We start from the raw sequence: 25,180 nt of genomic DNA on the forward strand, positions 1-25,180 counted from the left end.
AGGAGCAGTTTGGCCTCCCGGATGGGAGTTATCTCCTGCACGCGGCGGTGAGCGCGGCGATACAAAAACACTGGAGAAAGGGGCTGGAGGAGCCCTCTGTGGCACTAACCTGCCAGTACGTGGCAATGGCGGCGGGCACGATTAAGGCAGTGACATGCCTACAGGCTAGACTGCTGCAGGAGGGGTTGGAGCCGCTTGCGGCATTGAAGGAGCGGTGGGAGGAAAGCATGGGCAAACCCATTCCGGACACGATCTGGAGCCACATCATGCGGAGGACATGGAAGGGTAGCGGGAATGCCCGCTTTCAGCAGGTGCACTTCTTCATCATTCACAGGGCGTATTTGACCCCGGGAAAGATCAGCCGGCACTTTAAGGTACAGGAGGCCGCTTGCCCGCGCTGCTTCACACTGGGAGCTGAACTAGAGCATATGCTGTGGGGGTGCCCGAAGCTCGGGTCGTACTGGACCGAGGTGGGAGAGATCTTGAATACTGCGACGGACAGGGAGGTCGAGTTTGATATGGGGGCGTGCCTGCTGCTCTGGTTCCCTCACACAGCAAAGACAAAAGTGACGAGTAAATTTATTGACTTGGGGCTTATGCTGGCTCAGAGAGAGATTACGTGGCACTGGAAGTCCCGGGAGGGCCCATCAATCGGGCGGTGGATCTCCGAGTTATTAAAATGGTCTAGATGCGAGAGTGAAGTCAGACGGCGCCAAGCGATTAAGGCGGACAATGAAAAGGGGTTAGAGTGGGTAAGGGCATGGGAGCAGATTGAGCAGGCCCTGCAGGATTGCCGGCTCGAGCGGGCGGAACGGGAGCGCGAGGAGAACGGAGGTCCTTGAGGCTGAGGACAATAGATGTACCCCTGATGGATGGCACGACTTAGAGTTAGGGACCACTGGAGGGGCCCACAACAGCAGCAGTTGGGGGGTGGGATGGGAGGGGGGGGAGTTCCCTGAGGTGGGAGGGTAATGCTATATTGAGTTGGATGAGGAATGTAGCTGTTGGGACAGAAAAGCAGAGGCTCCCATGGGGCATGATCCAGGCACCGCTGTGAGGCGATAGTTGTGTTACATTGCTTAACTGTCTATATATGCCGCCCGGCCCCCGGGATGTGGGCTGAATGGCTGTGTGCATTACTGAACCGAAGAATATGATCGGAGACTGTAGGGGGTGCCGGTTGCCCCGATGGTTATGTTGCTGAAAATGTTGCAATAAAAAACATGTTTTAAAAAAAAAAAAAAAAAAAAAAAAAAAATGACATCCATATGTTTTACTCTTGCCCTCAACTTGGTCAGTTCTGGAATAAAGTCGACAAACTTATTGGTAAATGCTTAAATCGGACTATTAAGGTAAGACCCTTCACTGTTATCTTTGGTATCCTGGGTATCCTTGACTGTAAAATTAATTTGACTAAAAAACAGAAACATCTTTTATTTATACTTATACTGGTAGCGAGACATGAAATTTGTATAAAGTGGATACTCCCCTCTCCTCCACTGATTCATGAATGGGTGGGGTCGGTGCATAAATTAAGGTTTATGGATAAATCTAGAGGAGTATGTAAACGTACTGAGTTTTGGGATCTATGGGACAATGTTAGATGGTAGGGTAGGAAGGGCTGTCCGATGATTTAAACATCGCGATCAAAACCGACGGTTCATAGACGCAGGAACCAAAATCTTTGGTATATGGAATCGCTGGTATTGAAGCAAGGCCTCTAACTCTACTCCAAGGGCGCCAAATTCAAGAGGACCTGATTGCACTTCTTTTTTTTTTAAGATCGCATAAATGAGGACAAAAAGAAAAAAAAAATGGAAAAAAAAAATACATACTGGAGAGGCTGACAACAGACTAATTGACAATCTTCATCTTCCATGGGAGAATGCCATGACTCAGTCTTGAACTAACAAAGGGCAAGAAATTACATGTTTGACCAGAAGAGATGCCATAAGGCCTCCATGCATCACAAGCAAAAGATCACAAATGGTAAAAAAAAAATGTTCTTACTGATGTTGCAGTTTTGACCAGTCCAACCCTCACGACAGTCACAAAAATATCCTCCAATCAGGTTTTTGCATCCTCGAGCATGCACACAGGGGCTGTGATCACACTCATTGGAATCTGTAAAAGAACACGATTACAATACAGCATAAAATGTTATTAAAATGTACACAATGTGTAGGCGCAGGGTACATAGATAGAACGTCACTTTAGTACTGGTTATTCCCTTCCTCCAGTTGATCTATCATCTCCCTCTCCATCTTTCTCTTCTGGGTAATTATTTTTGTGTACTCCTCCCACAGACAACACGAGTTTGGACCCTTTGCAGCGATTGGATCTGGGGCTTGTTCAATTGATACATACACAGTAATTTGATGAGTGGATCAAAAATGGTGTCTGTAATTCTGGTAGCTTTACTCTGTGTTGCGTCCATGTTAGTCTGCTTTTATTAATGGTCTTCTATCGAAATAAGTCCTAGTGTGGCTTGGAGGGTGATTTCCTTCTAAGACCACACTAAGGGCCTTATTATGAGTTTGGTGGTGCGGGAGCGGGACCGGCTTGATCCTACACTGCCAAATCCATATTTGAACCGGCCTGAAGATTAGGAGTTTTTCCTGTCTGGCAGGCTGTTTTTTGACGTTCCCATGGCGGTGCCTATGGGCACCACAATGGGAACTTCAAAATCAGTACCTGCATGGCATGTACTGCTTTAGTCCATACCGTGCAGGTACTGGGGTGCATGCACACAGGAGGGCATATGCTGGGCCCCCCTGTATGCTTCCATATGGCAGGAGGCACCAGAGGGCCATGTAGGACCCCCTTTGTTCCTGCACCACCAGCCTTTTCATTGCGGGGCTCCACCATTAAAAGGCTGGTGGTCCAAGAACTCAAAATATGCTGAGCGGGACTGCGCCAGTCCCTGCTCAGAATAATGCATTGTGGCGCTCCTGCCTCACCGCCAAGGAACAACTGCTGATACGATTTTCAAAGTCGTAATCGGCAAAATGGTGGACCGCCATTCATGTTCCACCGCGAGTCTGGCGGTCACAAGACCGCCAGACTCGTAATCAGGCCCTTATTCTTTCTTAACCCGCTTCCTTTCTTTCTGTGTCTTTAGCTCAGTCTTTCTATGTATTAGTTCCTCTCTGCCCAGTTCTAGTCACCAGCCTTTTTCTACCTTCCTTCTTGTTCTTTGCTTGCCTTCTGCCCAGCTCAAGAGCATTATACCATCTCCTCAACTTTAAAATCTGACTGAAAAGCAGCAGGCTAAAATGACATGGTGGCAAAGCTCAACGATGTCACTTGGGACCTAAATTTTTTTGCTGCTCCACGTTCTGTTGATGTTATCAACTTTTTTCTGTATCGCCAATCTTCAGGAAATCGTGAATGCTCTTGGAAGGAGAAGCGGCACACACTGGCACACCAGTAGAGGGGCCTTGCATCATACTTTTCAAACTACATTAAATTCTTTACAACATGTCATGATTGAAAAGAGAAGGCTCTGCATTGGAGTCTCGGTGCGAAGACTGAGCTATATGAGCAGAAACGAGCAGTGGCACTAGAGCCCTGAGGACAAGGGGCCCTCTGCACTCCAATTAAGGATGCATTTTAAAATCCAATCGGAGGCTGGAGAGTCCATTTCCTTTGCTTATATTAAGGTGCATGGCACCCTTGCTATGCCACTGATTAAACCAAGGGGCAATCCCAGCTGGCATATTCTGCTGTAGTTAATTCTCGAATGAACACTTGCCACCACCACCGGGGCCAGCAGATGCTGAGGAATGTACAGCAAAATCCTCCTGTGGATCTTCATTTTGTGAAAAGAGGAAGAAAGCATTACATTCATTTGTTCCTCAAGATTGTATCCATGGTAACCAGAGGACATGGGGTGTGGTGGTTAAACTCCATCTCACTAGGCTTAAAGAGAAGCTTCACAGACTTTATTAGCTCATGATTAGCACTTCTGTCTTGTCAGCATCGAGCTTCAACAGTTTACTAATCATTCCGGCATGGATGGTCGATGAATAGGACTGGAGAGAGTGTTAGAGTTCAGATGCTGGTTGATCAAAGTGCAGAAGAGATTGGTCATCTGCATAATAGGCTTACTAACCACACTGACAGATCTTATAATTGCCAATTAACTAATCACAAAAGGTTTGGGATGGGACAGTAGTTTTCCTTACACAACTTAGGAGGTAACAAGACGCCCACCCACTCCCAGCCGTCTGTGTTGTCCTGACATGGTTGGGCGGAGGCCATGTATGTCACAACCAACAAGTTAGATGTTCTCCCAAGATAATCTGCCAATTTCTTCTTCCTTCAACTAATTCCAGTATTTCAGATTTTCTATCGCTATCCCATTCGCCATTGCTCCCCCATCTATGTCTCGTTCTCTCTCAACCATATGCACATGTTTAAAGGGTATTTATATTTCCATGCGATCATAGTGTTACATTAAAATGGAGTGAGGGTGCCTACCGAGTTGGCATGTCCTTCCGGTCCATTCTGGAGGGCAGTGGCACAGGAAACCGCTGGTGAGGCTTTCACAGGTACCGCCATGGGCACACGGCATGGAAATACACGCATCCACTTCTGAGGATCCAGGTTCGGAAAGCATGGAAGAGACAGACAAACCGGAACTGTAAAGGGAGCCCACTTACTCTGAGACCTCACACAAACAGCCCTCTTCACTTTCATCATTCTTTTGACTGCTGAAAGGACACACATTATTTTCTTGGGTTTCAGCCATACACTTCTCCTTTAACCAATGTTGAACGTTAGGGACTGTTCAAGTGAACTAGTCCAACCCTACCACTTTCAACCCAGTGTTGCTAGACTCCTATGCACAGCCCTCCAGCAATACATTTCTTTTTGCAGTGCTGGACACTCATAGACTGTCACATGACACTATATAGAGGTCGGCAATAATGACCTACAAAAATATATAACCTAGTGCATGGCTTACCACTACACTGTCAAGGTAAGCATATAATATTGAATTATCGCCAATTCCCAAGGGCTACACTGGTTATTAAAGAGTCTGAACCCAAGTCATGGGCCTGAACGACAGGCAGGATACTATAACAAGGGAGCGGGCCTTTAATAACCAGTGTATCACAAGGCACAAGAGCTCTAGTGCTCTTAGGACATTCCATCCACTGAGGATAGAAAGTTCTAAAATAAACATGGAAAAACAGAAAGACAAACATTGGAATGTTGGTGCACAAAGTCTATCCCAGCCAGTATTGGGCAAGTGGCAATCCATTGTCTTCAATTAAGTACTCAACTTTCCTACGTACTAATTACTACTCTCACCTAAACATTTACTTACATTATGCTTATCTTGAAACCTACTTGTTATGTCGATGTAGTGGATGTAATATTGACATTTATAATGTAATGGCAATGGGGTCTGTACTGTATGGCACGGAATTATGGGGCTCTTTGAATACTAACAGTTTAGACATTGTGGGACATATGTGTTGAAATGAAGAAACTCTGAAGCGGTTAAAGTTCAAGCGTCTTTATTCTGTCATCCACTCTCCGCCACTGACAGCCTGTTGAACATTCCAAGGTGAACTCTGGAGGATCGTACCAAGAAGGAGGAAAGGCGGGGGAGGAAGGAAGCTACCACTAGGAAAAGAAAAGGAAAGTCACCTCAGGGAAGGACCAGGGAAAAGGAGAGAGATTACAACACATCTCCCTTCGAGGGAAAAGGAAAACCAGGGGAAAGGACAAAGTGAGCGGGTACCAAGACCTGTGAGTAACAAGCTTAATGTAACAGAGACATAGAAACCCCCAGAGTCTGCACGGCGGGGATCGCCAGCAGGGAAGGAAGGAAAAACCGCCCTGTTACATCTTAAGGAACAAATCAAAGCTACATCCATACCATAAGTACCAACTATATCAGAGAGATATTAGTACAAAACAATGACATACTAGAGGGGTCATGGTGGGATTGTCAGGCAGAATGCAAATACTGTGCAGGCAACTAGGGAGATGGGGAACCCCTCCCTCAAGCACCACATAGCAAGAAAGAAGGCAGAAGGAAAACTACGAAACGAGCAGGAGAGACATGCCAAGGACAACCCCCATCACACACACCTGCCAGGCAGGCCAGAAAGAAAGACGAATAAGGCAAACGTAAAGCATTCACCAGCCTACCTTCACCAGCCTACCTACGAACGAACACAAGGAGGAGGGAATACAGATCACCACACGACAGGGAAAGAAAATGCGAACAAGGTAAGGCTGGAGACACAGGACGACATCAAGCAATGTGACGTCCAATCTCACCGACGAATCCAAGTATGACAACACAATGAAAACTGAACAAGGAGGAAGCGGAGAAAAAGCAAAGTATGTACAGACAGCAAACTATTACTTCCCCCCCATATTCAATAAACAATCCCAATGCATGAGCTGACATACATTATACAAAATCCAACATGCAACTTGTAAGAGGAAGATATCAGTTATGGGGACTAGAATACCTAACCCTCCTCTACTCCTGCGAGCGAGGTGAGGAAAACTTTAATGGGACTGGACCCTTAAGACGCCCTAAGTAGGGAGCCCAGAAATGTACATGGTTTCAGCTCATAAAATATGTGCCCAGGTAGGGGTGACAAAGTAACAGTGAATGGAAGCATGACCCCTAACCGGTGCCCTAATTTGAGAGTAACAACCGTACTTTACCAAGGACGGCAAAAGTATGGCAAACATGAACCATCCCCAACCTATGCAAGGCTATAAAAAATGTACAGTGGTACACAAGTACACCAAGCAATAAACCATGGCGGTGTGTACCCACAACCCATGAGCGAAAGGTGAACCCAAAATGTACCGGGTGAGTGCAAGGGAAATGACCAACCCATGCCCTCCCTGTGTAGGGAAAATAATATAAAGTGTAAATAAGCACACCACAAAACCTGAAAATGAGCCCCCGAGATTGGGTGCTGTTCCAAGAACGTGAAATGTAGCCCCATAAAGCATGCATGCTCGAACCCATATGCACCTCCAACCCTAGAGGTGTCCCCACAAGGAGGAGAAGGCCAGATACTTATGAGTCTCAATGTTGGACACCCAGTGAAAACCTGCGTGCGCCCACTATTGGGAAGTTCCAACGGAACTCTCATTTCCTGTGAAGACATGCGGTAGTCAAGAAGCTGAAACTAGTGTAATTTACAGAAATGCCACAATGCTTAAACATAAAGGATACCAAAATCGGCCAGGCTTAGCCAAACGCACTGTCCACCTTATAGGTCCTGAAAGTAGACATGAATTCTGAAAAGTTCAGCATTGTAATGGCTTTCAATAAAAACAAACAGTCACTCTCAGGTGTCCCATCATGCCCTTGAACACAGAAAAAACTTGTAGATTGGAAATCTTGCAATTTCTGTGTGCGTTTGCGGATCTAAAAGTCTACTGGTTCCTTCAGATACATTAGGCACCGAAAATGAGACGTCTAAAAAAGTTTCACCCTGACTCCATAATATTGACATACCTTAGGCTTCTAATTCACTTCGATGAGCATTTAGGGAAGCACACCCCAAGTAGTTAAGCTTACTAAAAACCACACTGATAGGTCACCACCTGCTTCCTTTACCCTGGAGAAGCTTGCTGTCATAATTGTTTACAATCCTAAAAACATGGAGTCACGTACGGAACGTCGAGCCGGATGGCTATCGGTGCAATAATGCACCAAAGTGTTCACTGTGCGAAATACGTCACCGTTGGAGCTGGTGACGCGCTGGACGTCGGTTGAAGTGGCGTTCGACCTCGAGCTTCCATCTGAGGTAAATTTCCCCGCAAAGATTATCAACACGGAATGACAGTTATTACTTGTTACCGTCCCAGCATTGCGCACACATAGTGAAGTGAACTCCAGTTCACAACATATTGATCGAAGGAAATGTAAAGAATCACCATGCTGAGCGGAAGCGGTGTGACCCGTCGCTCAACACAGTGCAGGCACCTATTGCACAGCACAAATACGAAGCGATGACAACAGTCACTTTGTGAAGGTCGTAATGACAGGATAATTAGTAAAAAGTATAACTTCCCCATAACATAGTGTATATGCGTACACGGTCACACAGCATGGCCAGGAGCATCATTCCATTACTTGCCACATTTGTAGTTGTAAGCAAAGGGGTATAGGTGTGAGAGAGGGTGCACCATCGTGGTTGAGGGAAGTGAACTTGTTGAAAAATGGATATTTCATCACTGTCGAATCAGCGTAAAGACAGTCACAGAACCCTCCGGAGACAGGCACCTTTATGTAAGCGTGACACACAACTCACCAACACGGCTCCCTCAGCATTACGTAAGCATGGAATAAGGTGCCTGTAATTTCCCAATGCCAAGTTAAACCTCAGTCACATATTTGCCCCGAGAGACTGGCATGCTCAACTTCATTTATAAATTGTATACTTCTGGCCATAATTAGATTGGATGAACTCAGAGGTGGAGTTGCGCGTGGAACCCCCCCCAACTCGTGTTACCTCAGCCTTATAGATAACACCCATCTTAGTACGAAACAGCAGCTGTGGGGAACCACAGATGCTACGCAGTAAGTAAGCATCAACCATTGTTGTAGAAAGATAATATTAACGCCAGGTCATATGGTGCAGAAACTTGACAGGAAGAATATGTTTCCCAACGAAGATGACACCGAAAAGCATAGAGTTAACAGGTGAGTCACTGGAGTAAATCGCAGGATTCAAAGTTCAAAATGGGTAGCGTTACTTTGCCCCCGGACACCCAGCGCAGGCAGTAAAATGACTCCAGTACATGCCAGTTGTAGAGATAGAATCATGGTCGTGGAGAGTGCCCCTAAGTGCATCAGCCTGAAAGCGGTGATTGCATTCCCATTAAAAAGGAAGTGGAAAACCACACAGTATAGTTGTTTCACCATAGTCCAATAGTATAAAGCAGATGAGCACCACACGCCTGAGCTGGGGCTGGCCGTAGGTGTGGTTGTTCATCCTACCTGTGTAGACTCCTTTTCCTCACATTAGAAGGTAGTTTCTTGGAAGAGACATGTTCTGCAGAAGAAACCAGCGCAGGCTCCCGAAATGCACACAATCCAATGACCACAGACAGAAGGACCACCCATGTGCGCAGGAACACAACTTCCACCCGCCGACTTCTGAGAAAGAGCGGCACATTTGGTAGATTAAACAGGTAACACACTGCAGTTTCCCTTGGAGAGAACCACACGCGACCTGCTACACTCAGCAAGGACCAGGGAAAAGGAGAGAGATTACAACAATATGTTTTTGAGATCTATACTAACCCTTCCCCCAAGTATTTCCCTCATTTAAGTATATTTAAACCTAGCACAGAGAAATATTTCGCACAAGATAGAATGCAGACTACTCACTTTCTGGCATAGGCTGTGTATTACCCCAGCTCTTGAACCGTAATGGTACGCATAAGTGACCTCATGGCGCCTCTGTGTGAATAGAAGATCCCCTGGTTCCATACACTAAAGTCATTGCTGCAGAAACTAGGGCTGGGCAATTACTGGTCTTCCCCAGAGTTGATGTGCCTGTTACCCCGAGATAGTATAAAATAGGTATTTTGTAGCCGTTGAAATTGTGACACAAAGGAAGATTAAGAAGAAATTTCACTGAAGCAAAACCCTGTGCGCACCAGGAGGCGAAAATTGACAAAATTGCTCCACCTCTAGCTCGTAAGCTATATCTTCAATTTAGACATGGTACCCTGTCCATGAAAGCATTTATCTGTAAATGGCATGAAGAGAGCGAGTTGGATGACCAGTGTCCAGCATGCCATGTGGGTGTGGACTCATTGGAGCACATTATATTCTTCTGTCCTTGCTATCACAACCTCTGGCTCAAGTGGATTGTGCGGTATAAAAGGGGGTGGTGATGGACGGAGCATCAGAACCAATCAAACACTCACACCCAGTCAACAGATCTGGGTTTGATCCATCACCGTTCTTTAGCCCACTCTGCCACCCCATTTCAGACATGGCCATATGCAAATCAGTCTGACCCTGTGCCTCATGGGAACAGTCCAGCCCGAACTGCCAAGCCATGTCTTCCCTGGACCGGAAACAAGCTTCCTAGGACCGGTTTCTGGCATTTCAGCCGTCTTCAGCCAGGCTTGCTTGAATCCAGTAGCAAAGTGAGCAAGGGACTCACGTCTGAGCATACCCTGCCAACTTAAGACGAACAAAGCGGTACAAAAGGGGGTGGTGATGGACGGAGCATCAGAACCAAACACTCACACCCAGTCAACAGATCTGGGTTTGATCCATCACCGTTCTTTAGCCCACTCTGCCACCCCAGTTCAGACATGGCCATATGCAAATCAAGTGGATTGTGCCCCTCTGTAAGAACTTGGGCACCAGGAGGTATTCAGACGATCCTTGAAACTTGTGAACCACACAAGCAGAGTACTTGTGTTTAGTTTGGAAAGATTTCTAACAGCACTATGGTTAAGGCGCACTAAGCATCTAGATAGGGAGGTGGGTGGGTTGAGTTCCTGTTTTGTGCCCCTGGGCAATGTCTTTACGTCACTCCAGAGTGGCAAAAGGGGCAACATGCTCCCATATAGACGCAAATGCACTCGGCCAAAACTATTGTAACATGTACGTCTCTGCCACACATGTTTTAACTCTCCTCTGACTTCGGGAACGGTTATAGAGTTTGTATTTATTGTTTGCAATTTTAAAAATTTCAGGGATTAAGAAGCTACTTTTAATATCTTTCTTAATTGTTAGAGAAACCGGCTCTGCGCTGGTCAGTTTATTCCAAACAAGCATTGCGATCTGGTGTTTATCTACAATAAGCAAGGCATAAGAATTTGCTAAGATGCCTAATATTTTATGTACTGCTGTCTTGTGTCACTGAATGCCTTCATGTTTTATGATATTATTACTGTGATTTTTAATTCTGTGTTGTATAATATTGTATTTTTAACTATTTGGCCCTCGGTCCTTTACTTATATCTAGTCTTTTATATGTGATGTATGTACTTTTATGATTTTAGTTATCGAAAATAAAGTTACAAATGAAAAAAAATGCATGCGGATATTTTTGTTCTGCATTATAATGCATGTGATATAGTGGCGGAGTAAACCCCTCCCCCCAACCACAGCTCCCACTACTATCAGGTGTTATCCGTATGGGAGAGTGTAAGATACCCTTCTGGTCCTTTACCTCTCGTGCTGGCATTCTCCAACCCTCTCTATTCTTACATTTGGAGCACTTCCCGGCACCTTGCTGACATCCACTTCTACCACTTGATCGTTTTGGGAGACTTTTTGAGTATCTCACGTCACATTTATCAATACAACACTGGACTCTTACATCATACCAAGGGAGAAAGTGTGTGGTGAAGTCAATAAAACATGTAAAATAATTCAGAAATTACAGGAACGATGCTGTGCTAGTGAAACTCTTTTTAATAGCGTTTACAAGGCTAATAACTGGTATACATTCCAGAATATGACTTACATTTTCCTATCACTGTAAGTTTAACTTTTTCTCAAAAACGTGGGAAAGCAAGTTTCATAGAATTTTTATAGGTGATTACTGAAGTCAAAATTGCCTTTCGAGCTTGACTTAATTGACGCCACTCGCATTTCATGTGCTGACTTCTGTGAATTTATCATTTTATACATGTTCGCCAGCCACTCAGTTTGGTTTTAGTGGGCGTGAGCATGTTTGCATTTTTGGGCACAATGAGATAATTCTGCTAGTTCACCGTTTTCTGAAGGAAGGGTGACCAGGCGTCACGGATTTCCAAGGACACACCCAGTTTTTCACCATCTGTCCCAGGGGATTTCACTAAATTCAGCACGTGCACTGGCTGTTAGAGAGGGCCGACTGACCAAGATTTGCATGTGTTGTTGTGAAAGTTTAACCTCTTCAGTGCCCATGACGAGATAGTCTCGTCATGGAGCACGGTCGCGCTGTGCCCATGACGAGATTATCTCGTCATGAACCCCACCCACTAATGTAACGCCCGGCACAGGAGGGGGAAAGGGCGTGGCACAGAAGGGGTTAAGGTAGAAACCTTATCAGTAATCAATTTGAATAGTATTTATGATAGTCTGTATAAAGTTGTTATAAATTATTATTCTCCTTAGTGCCTCAGTGTCTGGGTTTTCTCTGTTGGTGAGATCTGTCTATTCATAAGCAATGCCTCCTCCTGCATGTTGTGTCAATTTCACCCTTGAGTGTCATTGCCTTTGGCTGCTTGGCCATTTAGTGCCTAGAGGACGAGAATGCTTGCTTGTTTTTGTGTCACAAAAGTTCATAGACGTGGTTTTTTGGCACTGCATGGAATAAGGAACCTCCTTGGCTCTCATCCCCACCGCTGGAGTCAAGTGTCCACGTAGCAGCAGGTGGTATAGCAAGAGGCACCTGGTTTCTGTGGGGGATGCTGTAAACTAGTGGCACCAAACTTCACCACAGTAGTCACAGATTGGTCTAATTAAGCTGTACAATTTGAATACTTGTAATGGTGTGTTTTTGGGTTGTAATGGTGGGATGCTTTCAGTTATTGAATTCAATAGCAGAAAGCCTCAATATAACCTCTGGATGCAAGAACAAAATATCCGGGTACAATAAACTAATTTTAACACTGTTTATATACAAAAAAGACCCTCTGGAATGCCACCCAGATTTATGTTGTCATAAATGTAGCATCAAATATATTATCACAATTATTGTTATCCCTAAACCTGGGAAATCACCAAGGTATATGGATTCATACAGACCAATTTCACTTTTAAATAGTGATTATAAACTTTATGCAAAAATTTTAGCAGATAGGTTGGCTAAGGTGATCCCCAGTATAGTTCATGAAGACCAGAAGGGGTTTATTAAAGGTAGGTTTCTTAAAGAATTAACTTTCTCTTTAATAACAAGCATTGATGTTGCGATTGATCGAAAGCTTCCTTTGGCGATTATTGCTTTAGACGCTGCTAAGGCTTTTGATCGTGTAAATTGGACTTTTTTAAAGGCTGTAATTATGCACCTTAGATTGGGGAAAAACTTTAGTCAATCTCTACTATCTCTATATCAATCTCCTACCTCAAGAATATTAGTAAATGGAGTTCTAACCAAAAGTATTAAGGTAATGAGGGGAACGAGACAGGGCTGTCCCCTATCCCCTCTTTTGTTCGACCTATATATTGAACCGTTAGCCTGTAGAATTAGGGAGACAGAGGACATTCCTTCTTTTAGATTTCAGGGCTGGATTAGGAAGATTGGGCTCTATGCTGACGATATAGTTATTTTAACATCAGACTTGAATCAAGCATTGCCTACGATAGAAACAATCACAAATAATTTTGGATTGGTTTCAGGTTATCGATTGAACACGGATAAAACGGATATTATGTCTTGGAATCTGGCAACAGATTCTATAACTACGAAAAAACAGATCAGATATTTGGGTGTTCAAATAACACAGGATATTTCACAAATTGCAAAAATCAATTTGGCAAAAATTAGGAAAGATATTTCTACTCTAATGAAAGGCTGGAGCCATCTCCCACTCACTATTTTTGGTCGAGTTAACTTGATTAAGATGGTAGTGCTGCCTAAGTTAACTTTTTTATTTGATTCTATTCCTTTGATGTTTGAGAAAAAGGGTTTGGCAAGGCTGCAAAGTGAGATTGGGTCATTTATTTGGTCTTCTAAGGGGTCTAGGTTATCATGGAAGAAGATAAGGAGGAAACATATTAAGGGAGGATTGGCAGCTCCGGACTTTCAAATTTATTCTTGGGCTTTTTTGCTTAAAAACTATAGAATGCTATTGGGAACTCCAGGTAGCTCAGCGATAGGGGAACTACTTTCGATAATGTTAAGTATTGAGGGGGTCAAACAGGTTGGCTTTATGTACAAATTTTCCGACCCAAAATTTTTCAAAAAAGTCAGATTGAAGGTTTTAAGGGACCTGGCTATGGTTTGGTATCGGGTTAGACGGGCCACAAAAATGTCATACTTTAGCGTGAATGCACCAATCTGGGAAACTCCGGGCGCTCCAAGCTGGTCAGATGACGCATTGGCTAAGACTTTAAAAACAGAAGGCCCCCAGAAATGGGGGGAGCTATTTGTTGATGGATATTTGTTGCCATGGTCTGAATGTGATCTAAGTTGGGGCTCAAAGTTCTCTAAATTCAAATATCTCCAGATTCAAAGTTGGGCTATTGGGAAAAACCATCTTATTGGACGCCATAATGACTTTGAGGAGAAACTGGCCTCGGAAGGCTGCTTTAAAAAAGAAGTGGCCATGTGGTATTGGGCTATAATTGAACTGGAAGATGGACCCTTTCTACTGCCGGAAATTCTTTGGGGAGAGAGCTTGCCGAGGATTGCGACAGAAGACCAATGGCAAGTAACTATGTTGATACTATATAAATTGGTGAAACCTGCGAATTTAAGAAGAAATCACTTGTTCACTCTCCACAGGGCTTATTGGTCTCCAAAACGGCTGGCAAAATTTAAAGATGGCGGTAATGTAAGATGCCCTAAATGTCACAGTTTAAATGAAGATGATATCCACATGTTTGTAACGTGTCCAGCGATCAAGATCTTTTGGGACGATGTAAGTAACTGTTTGTCAGTTATTCTCAAGCAAAAGATTGAGGTAAGCCCTGAAAATATTATTACAGGTAGATTGGATCTACAAGCTAAGGGCTTGGATGACAGTACAAAGTTGGTGTTCTACGCTATATTGTTGGCCCGCAGGGAAATCTGTAAACTTTGGGTTTCTCCTGACCCCCCTACTGATTTGATGTGGATTAGAGCTATGAGAGACATTGGCAAACTGGACATGGTAGTTCCCCTGAAAAAGAAGCATAGATTTTGGTTGTTATTTTTTGATCATTGTGGGTGATGGGTTGGGTAAGGCTTTTCTTTAGATTTGAATAATTGTAATGTTGGAAATCCAGTCCTATGATTAAGTTGCTTTTTTATCTTCTGGAGAATTATTGCTTGGAAGTTTTGAGTGAGGATCTTGTATCTTCTCTCTTTTCTGCTTTCCGTCTAGCAAGTCTCTTGAATTATAAGATAAACTACACCCTAGGGCGGTACAAGAAAGAACGGGTGGAAAGCGGCGCATGAGGACACAAAAAAAAAGAGAAAAAAACAAATATATTATCACAATTATTGAATATCAAATATGTAACAAATGTGTGAGGTTTTAGTTTCCACAGAAGCACAGAATAATATAGAATGTCAGAAAGTACACATGGAATAGTTAATGTGTGTTGTGTCCTGTGTTTGTGTGTATGAGGCCTCTAGTGGTCCTCGGAAGACTCCTTCCAAGTATTACGCAACCTGATGGGTGTGGTTAATAAAGTTTGTGAGTGCGTTCAGTTAACAGTTGCATGCTGAAAAATAAAGACTTGTAAACCAGAGCTCAGTGTATGGCGTGGTCTGTTACATGCTTCCTGCCTGGGTAGGACACTATAACTGGTGACAAGATAAGGGAAAACCTGCCCCCAAGGATACAAGAGTGCTCTCCCTTAGAGTTTGCCGGGGTCCAGCAAACTTTTCATGTGTGCCACGTGTACCTCTAGAACTGTTCTTCATTTGGCATATGTGGAGTTAAAGTGCAATTCCAACTTTTGAGAGGCCTTCGAAGAAGCTGAAGGCCCGACGGAGGAGCAGAGTCAGTAAGTAAGCCTGCCAAAAATCTACTGGCAAGGCTGAAATAAGAGATATTGCTCCACAGCATAACACAGGTCCAGGACGAATACAAAGCAGAAAAGATAAAGTCAATGACAACAAGGTATGAATAAGCACGATGGGAACTGACAGCCAGGTGCAAGAAAGCAATAAAGGCAAAGACGACCAGCCACAGAGAAACACTAAAGGCAGCAACAGCCAGGTATAAGGCATAAGCTCAAGAGCTGAGAAGAGCATGTGCAGGAAGTGAAACCATTACTCACTGTGGAGAAGGAAGATGGCGCCTGCCAAACTCAGCTCATGCGCGACCACACAAGTACCAGTGAGCAGGCTGATGCTTGCAGAGGTGCCACCGGGCCAAGAAACGCTGAAGATCAAATGCTGACTGAACAGCATATACTCTTGACGTCAGCAGGAAACAGCACAAAATACGATGCTGCTGTGTTCCTGAAACCACCGCCTCCTTTCGATAACTTCAAAAAGCACCAGATGGACTGGTTGGATCAAAACGTTCGATGACTTCATTGATATTATAGAAGAAGTAGATGGCAAAAAGATCATCAAATACTTAAAGAACCTTGCAGATGACAGAGTAAAAAAGTGATAAAGAAAATATCACAAGCTGATTAAGTATCATACCGTCGAATCAAGAAGACGTTAGAGCCAAGTTCAATCCATTGCCAAATGTGGACTATGAAAGATACACTTTTAACCACGCAAGACAGCAACCTGGTGAGATGATGGACGAGTTTCTTGAGAGACTTGATATGCAGATAAAGCACAGCAAGTTTAGTGAATTCAACGATGAAGAAGCCATGCATCTTTGAGTTTTCGATAGTTGTCTCTTCGATTCATTCCAACGATGCATGCTGCGAGAAATGCACAGCTTGGAGAAAGTGCTCATAGCTGCAAGAGTGGAGGAACATGCCAATTGACAACCTGTTGGTATGGAAGCTGGAACAACTCAAAATGAATGAGCATTGAGCATGCAAAGTAAGCAGAAACACAAGGCAGAGGCCCACAAAGTGATGTACTCGAAGATAAAGAAATTGTAATTCCGCTGTGGATTCTCCCTTGCACATGAAGGTATATTTTCTGCCATTGAACAAATATGCAAAAACTGCAGGAAGAAAAACCATTTCTTAACGGTGTGCAAAGCAAAAGAGAAACTAACTGCGTCATGGAAAGATAAGAAGATGGATCTCAGAATGTTCCAGAAGCACTCCAGCCACTCCCACAAGGCCAAACGGCAATATTCACTAAGGCAAGTGGAAACAAAACAATGTCGATCATTATCAAATTCATCTTTCAAAGGCTTGTTAACATAAATAATGAGTGACAGTTAGGAAGATGGATGTGCAATGCTGATGTCAGTCACAGACCGATGTGCACATGTAGGATCGGAATCTTGCAAAGAAGTACACAAATGTTAAATGAATTGCCACACAAAGTAACAACAGTCATTTACACATTGTCCCAAAATCATGCTCAAGGTGAATAGTTGCCCTACAACTTTTATTATAGACAGTGGTGCATTAATAAACATCATGCGGCCAGAAAAATCCAAAGATATGGCTCCGATACTGCATCTCACACCATCAAGAACAAAGGTCTAAACCAGGGCAGCTTCTGCACACTTGCAGAGTAAAGGGTCCTTTGTAGTGACCATGCGGCACAAGAAAATGACAGTGCAAGCGCCAGTTCATTTCGACATTGGTTCATGAACTTGGGAAACTTAAGACAATGAAGGTGCAGCTTCACATAAATATAGATTTTTGCCCTGTTGCACAGCGGTACCATCTAATTGCTTTACACTTACAGAATGCAGTTGAGAAAGAACTAGAAACATTGTTAAAGCATGACATCACTGAGCGCGCTACTGGTCTGACACCGTGGGTTTCACCCACTGTGGCAGTGCCAAAAAAGGACAGTTGAGGTTCAGTGCGCATTTGTGTTGATATGTGACAGGTCAACAAATCAATCAAAAGAGAAAGACATCCAGGACCACATATTGCGGACATGATCACGCAGCTGAATGGTGCACCAGTTTTCTACCGCCTTGATTTGAACAAAGGCTACAAGCAACTTTAAATGGAGGAAAACTGTAGGTACATTACTACTTTTTCAACTCATGTTGGTTCCTTCAGATGTAAAAGACTCTGTCTCTGTGTGTTATCAGCTGCAGACATTTTTCAAGATGTCATTTGTCGAATAATTTATTTATTTATTTATTTATGGATTTATATCGCGCTAGAATCGACTCTTGCATAAGAGTATCTCTGCGCACAGAAAAGAAATAGAGAGAGAAAAGTTGGCAGCTACAGGAGACGGAAGGAAACAGCTCAGCACAATGCAGCATAAAGAACTAAAACGGTGGATGAATTACTATAATAAAAACGTTTTCAGTTTTTTCCTAAAAACTAAGAGTTCAGAACATTGCCTTAGCTCAAGAGGAAGTTTATTCCATAGAGTCGGACCTGCCACAGACAAGGCTTTCCCACCTTGTCTGCTCCTCTTGATGGTCGGTACTTTAAGTCGAAGTTGGCTACTGGACCTAAGAAGCGGAGTGGGATTATAGGGAGTGAATTTATCTTTCCAATAGGAAGGTCCAGAGCCATGTATGGTTCTATGGATAAGACAGCATGTCTTAAACGTAATCCTTTTACAGACTGGGAGCCAGTGTAATTTGTCAAGGAGTGGTTTAGAGGGTGTTCTTGGGGGGGCATTCATCACAAGTCTTGCCGCGGTGTTTTGTATTACTTGGAGTTTTGCTAGGACTCCCTGGTTAGCTGACAGCAGGAGTCCATTGCAGTAATCCAAGCGACTCAATACTAGTGCCTGAACCAACGTTTTTCTAGTGGAATCAGGTAATAGTGGAAACACTTTGCGTAAGAGTCCAATAACATGAAAGCATTGGCCGAAAACCCAATTGCCATGTTGTTTATAAGTGAGCTCACGATCAAGACGGACCCCTAGGTTTTTTACGACCAATTTGGGTTCCGGTACTTGGCCCAGTTCACATGGCCACCACTCTGAAGTCCACGGTTTTCTGACCTCCCCAAAAAGCATTACTTCAGTCCTATTTACGTTGCATTGGAGGTAGTTAGATTTCATCCAATTTGCAACAGCTTTCATGCCATCTGAGAAGGCTACCCTCACTTCGACGGTAAGATGTTTAAAAGGGAATAGGAGCTGCGTATCGTCAGCATAGGAGACAGGGAAAAACCCAAAGTCTCTCAATATGTTGGCCAGGGGTGCCACATAGATGTTAAACAAGGTAGGGCTTAGACAAGAGCCCTGTGGCACCCCCTTGGTGATATGAGTTTCTGTCGACCTGAATGTGCCCATGCTGACAGTTTGGGTGCGGTCAGACAGAAAACTCTTTAGCCAGGTTAACGCTGTGCTCTTAATTCCAATTGCGGTCAGACGTTCGATTAAGATATTGTGAGATATTGTATCGAACGCTGCCGATAAATCCAACAGTACCAGGATCGCCGAATACCCTCGATCCTGATACATGTGAAGGTCATCTGTCACCGATAGCAGAGCGGATTCAGTACTGTGTCTGGGTCTAAAGCCAAACTGAGAACTGTCAAGCTTGTCAAACTGTTCTATGTACTGTGAAACCTGCTTGTTGACATGTTTCTCTATAACCTTCCCTAAAAAAGGGAGTAGTGAGATAGGCCTCAGATTGGATAAGTCAGTCCAGGGAATGGAAGAGTTTTTCCTATTGGGCCTTACCAGTGCTTTTTTCCATTCCCTTGGAACTTGCCCCTCAGTCAGGGAAAGGTTAATGAGACTTTGAATCTGAGGACTCATGCTTTTTCCTACAATCGGAAAAATTCTGGCTGGAATAATATCTGAGGGACTTCCGCTTTTAATCTGACCCAGATAACATTCTGTCTCAATCAAGGCTGAATTGATTGAGACATTCTGTCTCAATCAATTCAGCCTATCACAAATTCTATTAACTACAGTGATGATATACTGGTATTTAAGGCTACATGAAAGAAACATGATAAAGCAATCAATCAAGTTTGCTGTCTACTTGCTGATATAGGTCTCACACTAAATGCAGAGAAGTGTGATTTTCATAAAAACAGACAAGTTCTTTCTCCTGACCCAGAAAAGGTACAAGCATTGTCGTATACTTGCCCTTCAGAAGATGTGACCATGCTGCGATCCTTCTAGGCACGGCCAGCTACTGCTCGAGGTACATTTGTGATTTTGCCACTGTGAGTGCCCCTCTTAGAGAACTAACAAAGCGCAATATTCGTTTGAATGATCATTTGGATGTGACCAAAGTTTCAAGAAAATAAAACACGCAATTGAAAATGCAACTGAAATGGCTTACTGTGATCGAAATTGCATACAGACATTGTGGTGGATGCAAGCCCAGTGGGGTTGGATGCGAACCTTGTTCAACACCAAGGACAGCCCGATACTCAGAGATACCTTGTGGCTTATGGTAGCCAGAGCCTATCTGAGTCTGAAGCTGCCTATTCTCAACCTGAGAAAGAAAGCTTAGCTGTAGTATTGGCATGTGAATACTTTAATGTATTCCTGTATGGGAAGCATTTTTCCCTTGTCACAGATCATCAGGCGTTGCCCACCATTTTTAGAAATGTGAAAGCCAAGATGCCCCCTCGCATCAAGAGGTTTTGGTTGCGTTTGTAGGAGTATGATTACACCATCATGCACAAACAGGGGAAAGATCAAAACCCTGCAGACTACTTTTCACGAGTGCTGCTACAGCGTCATGGTACAACGTCCAAAGCAGCTGATGCCTATATATCAAGTGCACTTGTAGCTCTTTCTATTGAACAGATTCTGTCAGCTACTAATACTGACAAAGACATGATTAAGCTCAAAGGAAACATTACAGTGCAATCAGGGAGGAAACATACTCAACCTCTTACAGATGATGTTGAATACCAGAAATTCGAGAATGTTCGAAAAGTACTTTCAGTTACACATAATGGTGTCATACTCAGGGGCAAGAATAGTTATTCCTGAAAGCCTGAGGCAATAAGTCATTGAACTGGCACGCAAAGGACATTGAGGCACTGCTGCAACTAGTGCTCAAGGATGATGCGTGGTTCCCGCACCTTGATGAACAAGTTGAGAGGGAGCTTAAAGCTTGTCATCTGTGCAACTGTCTGTCTCCCAAAACAAATCTGCACCCACTGAGCAGGTCTGATCTTCCTAAGCAAGGCTGGGAGATGATTGAGGATGAGTTCTTTAGACCGCTCAATAATGGACATCATATCATGGTAGTTGTCAATGAGTACTCATGCTTTCCTCTAGTGGAAGACTTATCATCAACCACACAGAACAGTCATTGAGAGGCTGAATTACATTTTTACAACATGGGGTGTTTCTCCATTCTCAAATCTGACAATGGTCTCCCCTTCAATAGCAGAGAGTTCAAAGACTTTCTGAATCACTTGAACATCAAACATCAGAAAAGTACACCTCTCTGCCATAGGCAAATGGTGTTGTTGAACAATTTAAGAGTACTTTCAAAAGGGTGCTTCAGCGTGCTGCGCTGGAAGGCATCGACCTCAAGTTAGCTTTAGGCCCAGCCCTCCGTGCCTACCATGCCACTCCTGATTTTTTACCAGAAAAAGTTCTGCCACCTTGCTGTTCAGGAGAGCTCTTGGAACAAAGATACCCCAATGGATCACTAGTTGGTCAATAGACCCTGGTGAGATTCATATCACCGACAGAAATCAAAAATGCTAAATGAATGCTTATGCTGATGGGTGCTGATGCACTAATGACATTGATGTAGCGCCTAAAAGGTTTGAAAATTGTAGGGGTGCATTATATTCATTGTTAGTCGGCACCCGCACATAATCAATGCATATTTAGATGTATCGTACACAAGGTATTAAGCAAATGTATCAGTTATAGCGTAACATAGAAGTGTTAGAAATGTGAAACTACATTGTTAATATATTCGGTGAAATGCATAACGATTAGTTCCTGTTTAATGCAATGTAATAGGCTAAACGTGTAACCTGATTGAAGTAACTCATGTACGTCGTTTATTCATGTATGTGAAAGTAAAAGTACTAAGGCTTAGGAGGTGATTTAATAGTGTGTTTAACCTGGTAGAGGCCTGAATGCACATATATCATTAGAGAAGAGGCCTGGTATTTTCTTATGTTAGCTGAATGCGGTAGGCCGCAATGATTTATTCCGTTAGAGGTTTTAGGCTGCAGTATATTGTAAAAGTTAAAAGATGCGAAGTATTTCTCCATCCCATGATCTCACCGCAGGTGCAAGGACAGTTGGTTCGTTAGTAGAAAAGGTCTTTGTCTAAGAGTTGAATTATGGAGAAAGCCAAACATGGGAGTGCATTGGAATGTGCCAATCGCAACTCCTCGGGCTGACGGTGTCTGGGACTCAAGGCCAAGCTGATGGACGATGGAAGATGGACAGCACGGGACGGAAAAGTACTGGAAGAAGACCTGAGCGAGGAGGTGTGCCAGAGGGCGTGTTCTATGTTTTGGGGTTTCGTATTAGGGACAGCGCCCCGAGGGTTGAGCAGAACAGAGTAGTCCAGAGCAGAGAGAAGAGGTGGGCGAAGAGCTAGAAGGAATACTTTAGATCGAACTCTCACTAAGTGAAGACTTCTTAGGGAGTTTCACTTCTGACGCCTTTTCATGATTTCTTGGGTCTCAAGGGAACGCTAAGTAGGGATGCCATCTAGCATAGAGTAGGGACAGAGATGCTTGGGTTTAATGATTCCTAATATCGACATTGGCTTGGTAGTTATCTACCTCATGCTTTTAGAGTTTGTACTTTTGTTTATATTTAGTCGTATGCGGATTCTTCGTAGAGTAGCATTTGTGTTAGTACCCATTTACCTGTTGTGCCTTGTATTAACCTGTTCCCTGCTCATGACGGAACTGATGATTTCCACCTGAGCCTTGTGTTATTGCCTGGAGTCTTCTGGATCCCGCGCCACGCATCTTTTCCTTGACGCGTTAGCCGATTGGTCCATCTGAACAGCGCCTGCCTTGCGCGTTTGCTCCTCGGACTGATCAATCCTTCCTGAACCCGTCGCTACTGCCCGGAGCACGCCGGATTGACTACTTACTCTCGCTACACCAGCGCTATAGCCCTGTCCCTCCTCATCACGAGGAGCTTTCCCGTGGTTTCCACAATGAAGACGCTATTCCATCCATCCTAGGCTCGTCAAATTCAGTCTACTCAGGATCGGTAGATACCTCCCGCACACGGAATTCCTTTAATTAGGCTCTTGCACTTGATTTCGGGAGTACATCTTCGATTATTAGAAGCATTCCAGCTCAAGCATTGAATGACCACCATCTGAGCTATCCTGCATTTATCTCGTACGTGATCTTACAAGTCCCAGCACATAATTATATTAAGACCAAGGCTTTGTTGGCCCTGAGGAAGGTGACACCAACATTTCGGTGCTTTCACCGAAACGCGCGTCGGCGTCTACATGTGGCCCACCCAAGTTCCTATTCCTCAAAATTGAACATATGTCGCCTAATACGATTTCGAATGTTCATTTGATTTTGTGTACATACTGAGCCATGTTCGTTAATTGAGCATTCTTTTTATATGTGAATGTATATGTTGAGTGTTGATGTTGTGGATTGATCCCGGTATGAATGTGTAAGTCGTTGAGGTTTTGAGTACGCCTGGGACCTTGTCCAGTATCTTTATTGTTATTTTGAAAATTCTTTAGCTTTAATTATTTATCTGATTATGTACTGAATCCATTCATTTGAAATTGATTTAATATATACAAAAAATTAACAAATATTATTACATTTATAAAATTGTTTTTTTGATTATGTTTTGACTTAACTGTTTGTTCCCTTCCCTTGTCTTAGTCCTAGTGTTGATCTATTCAATAACGATACTTTGTACGTTTAGAAAACTACAGGTAGAGACCCCTTTTGTATTCATTTTGCCTTTTCCCCTGAATCTCTACCTTCATTCATGCTACAGGGGTTCCCCTTGTTGTATTGGTTTAGTGCATTGGAATGACCGAACCACTCCGTCATGAGCCACGGGCGCCGTGTGCTCATGACGGAGTGGTTCCGTCATGCTGCGGCCGTTGGCGGCCGCTCCGCCCACGCGGCACTGATTCCCCGCCTGTGCGGGCGATCAATGCAAGTGGGCGGAGTCATGACGGAACCACGCCGTCATGAGCACAGCTCGCCCGTGACTCATGACGGCGTGGTTCCGTCATGAGCATGGCAACGCCGTGCTCACCCCGCACCCCCCAGCGCCACGGTGGAATTCGTGCCGCGTCGAAGGGGTTAAGGTGCCTATATCTGCAGATGTTTTTGTTGATAATAAAAACCCGAGAGCAATAGAGATTGAGTATGAGTCCTTAATTATGTCAAATTGCGGAAAGCATTCTCTAAAATTGTGTTTGCTCCCTCCACGCTATTGGGCAAGTAAAAAGGTTCAATCGGCCAGAGTGGGTTCTTGGAGATAAATGGTAAACAAGAAAATTGGGCCTCAGCAGTTGGTAGCAGAGGATGGTTACTTCCGATAGCGAGGGACGATTAGATTAAGATAAATGATCCTTGAGACCCATATATGATAAGAGATGGTGAATCATCAGATGGTGAGCAACAGACGACGGCAGATGGTGAATGTTGACGGAGAGTAGCAGTGCGGCAGGAAGCAGCAGTCCTTGGAGTGAGTATGAATAGGACGAGATGTTGTAGATTGCAGTGTTGATTAGTTGTGTGATGTCTTGCAGAGTTGGAGTGAATGTTGAGTGATTGTGAGATCAGGCTGTGAGCGCGCGCAGCCCGGGAATTGTGGTGTAGAAGACACCCGTGGTAGATTTTGTTGACCACCCAAAGGAGATCGTGAGGTACCATCGATCACCTGGACCGAGATAGGGGGAGGGAATGTGTGAGTGCATGACAACTCGACGCTGGTCGTGGGTTGCTGTATGTGAAGTTGAGTACTTGTAACCTATCAGAGGCGATCTGTCTGGTCGGACGGGGACAGACAGTTGCCAACCGAGGTCAACAATTTCGAGAGACTGTGGACGAACAGTCAGAGGCTGTGGACGGACAGCCAGAGAAGTAACTTGTTTGGGACAAATGGTTATTTCAGTGTATGAATGGGACGAATGCAGGTGTGAGACGTAAGCGTAAGGAAAGGGAACTGCTGTGAACGAAGGAAGGTGACGTCAGAGAGTGCCACACTGTGATAGGCCGGTTGGTGTTAGTTGCGCTGTAATTGGAGGGTTCGACACCAAGAGGTAAAAACAGTGTGTGAGATCGAATTTTGTCCATCATGAAGTGTTTTAAGGTTTTTCGAGAAATGTGTAGGGGCGACAAACATGTGGTTACTCGGGAGGGAGAAGAGGCTCCTCCCGAGGACACCCCAGCACATTATATGGCAAAGAATGTGGGATTGCACACGATAATTTGGCTTGAGAATTGGCATAAAATGACACAAGGTGAAGGGGAATTAGCATTCTCGAG

The 25,180-nt window shown here is 44.1% G+C and overlaps 1 protein-coding gene across 1 annotated transcript in view; it reads right to left on the reverse strand.

Moving 5' to 3' along the window:
* The window catches only part of LOC146798410 (uncharacterized), a 492,519-nt gene that overhangs the window by 69,319 nt on the left and 398,020 nt on the right, over window positions 1–25,180 (reverse strand). The window contains exons 9-10 of the mRNA XM_085625670.1: window positions 4,483–4,596; window positions 2,011–2,124 (exon numbers count right to left, since the gene is read on the reverse strand). Coding sequence (XP_085481796.1) covers window positions 2,011–2,124; window positions 4,483–4,596 — 228 coding nt within the window. The remainder of the gene's footprint in view (window positions 1–2,010; window positions 2,125–4,482; window positions 4,597–25,180) is intronic.

Source organism: Triturus cristatus, chromosome 9 (genome assembly GCF_964204655.1).
Source record: "Triturus cristatus chromosome 9, aTriCri1.1, whole genome shotgun sequence".
NCBI lineage: Eukaryota > Metazoa > Chordata > Amphibia > Caudata > Salamandridae > Triturus > Triturus cristatus.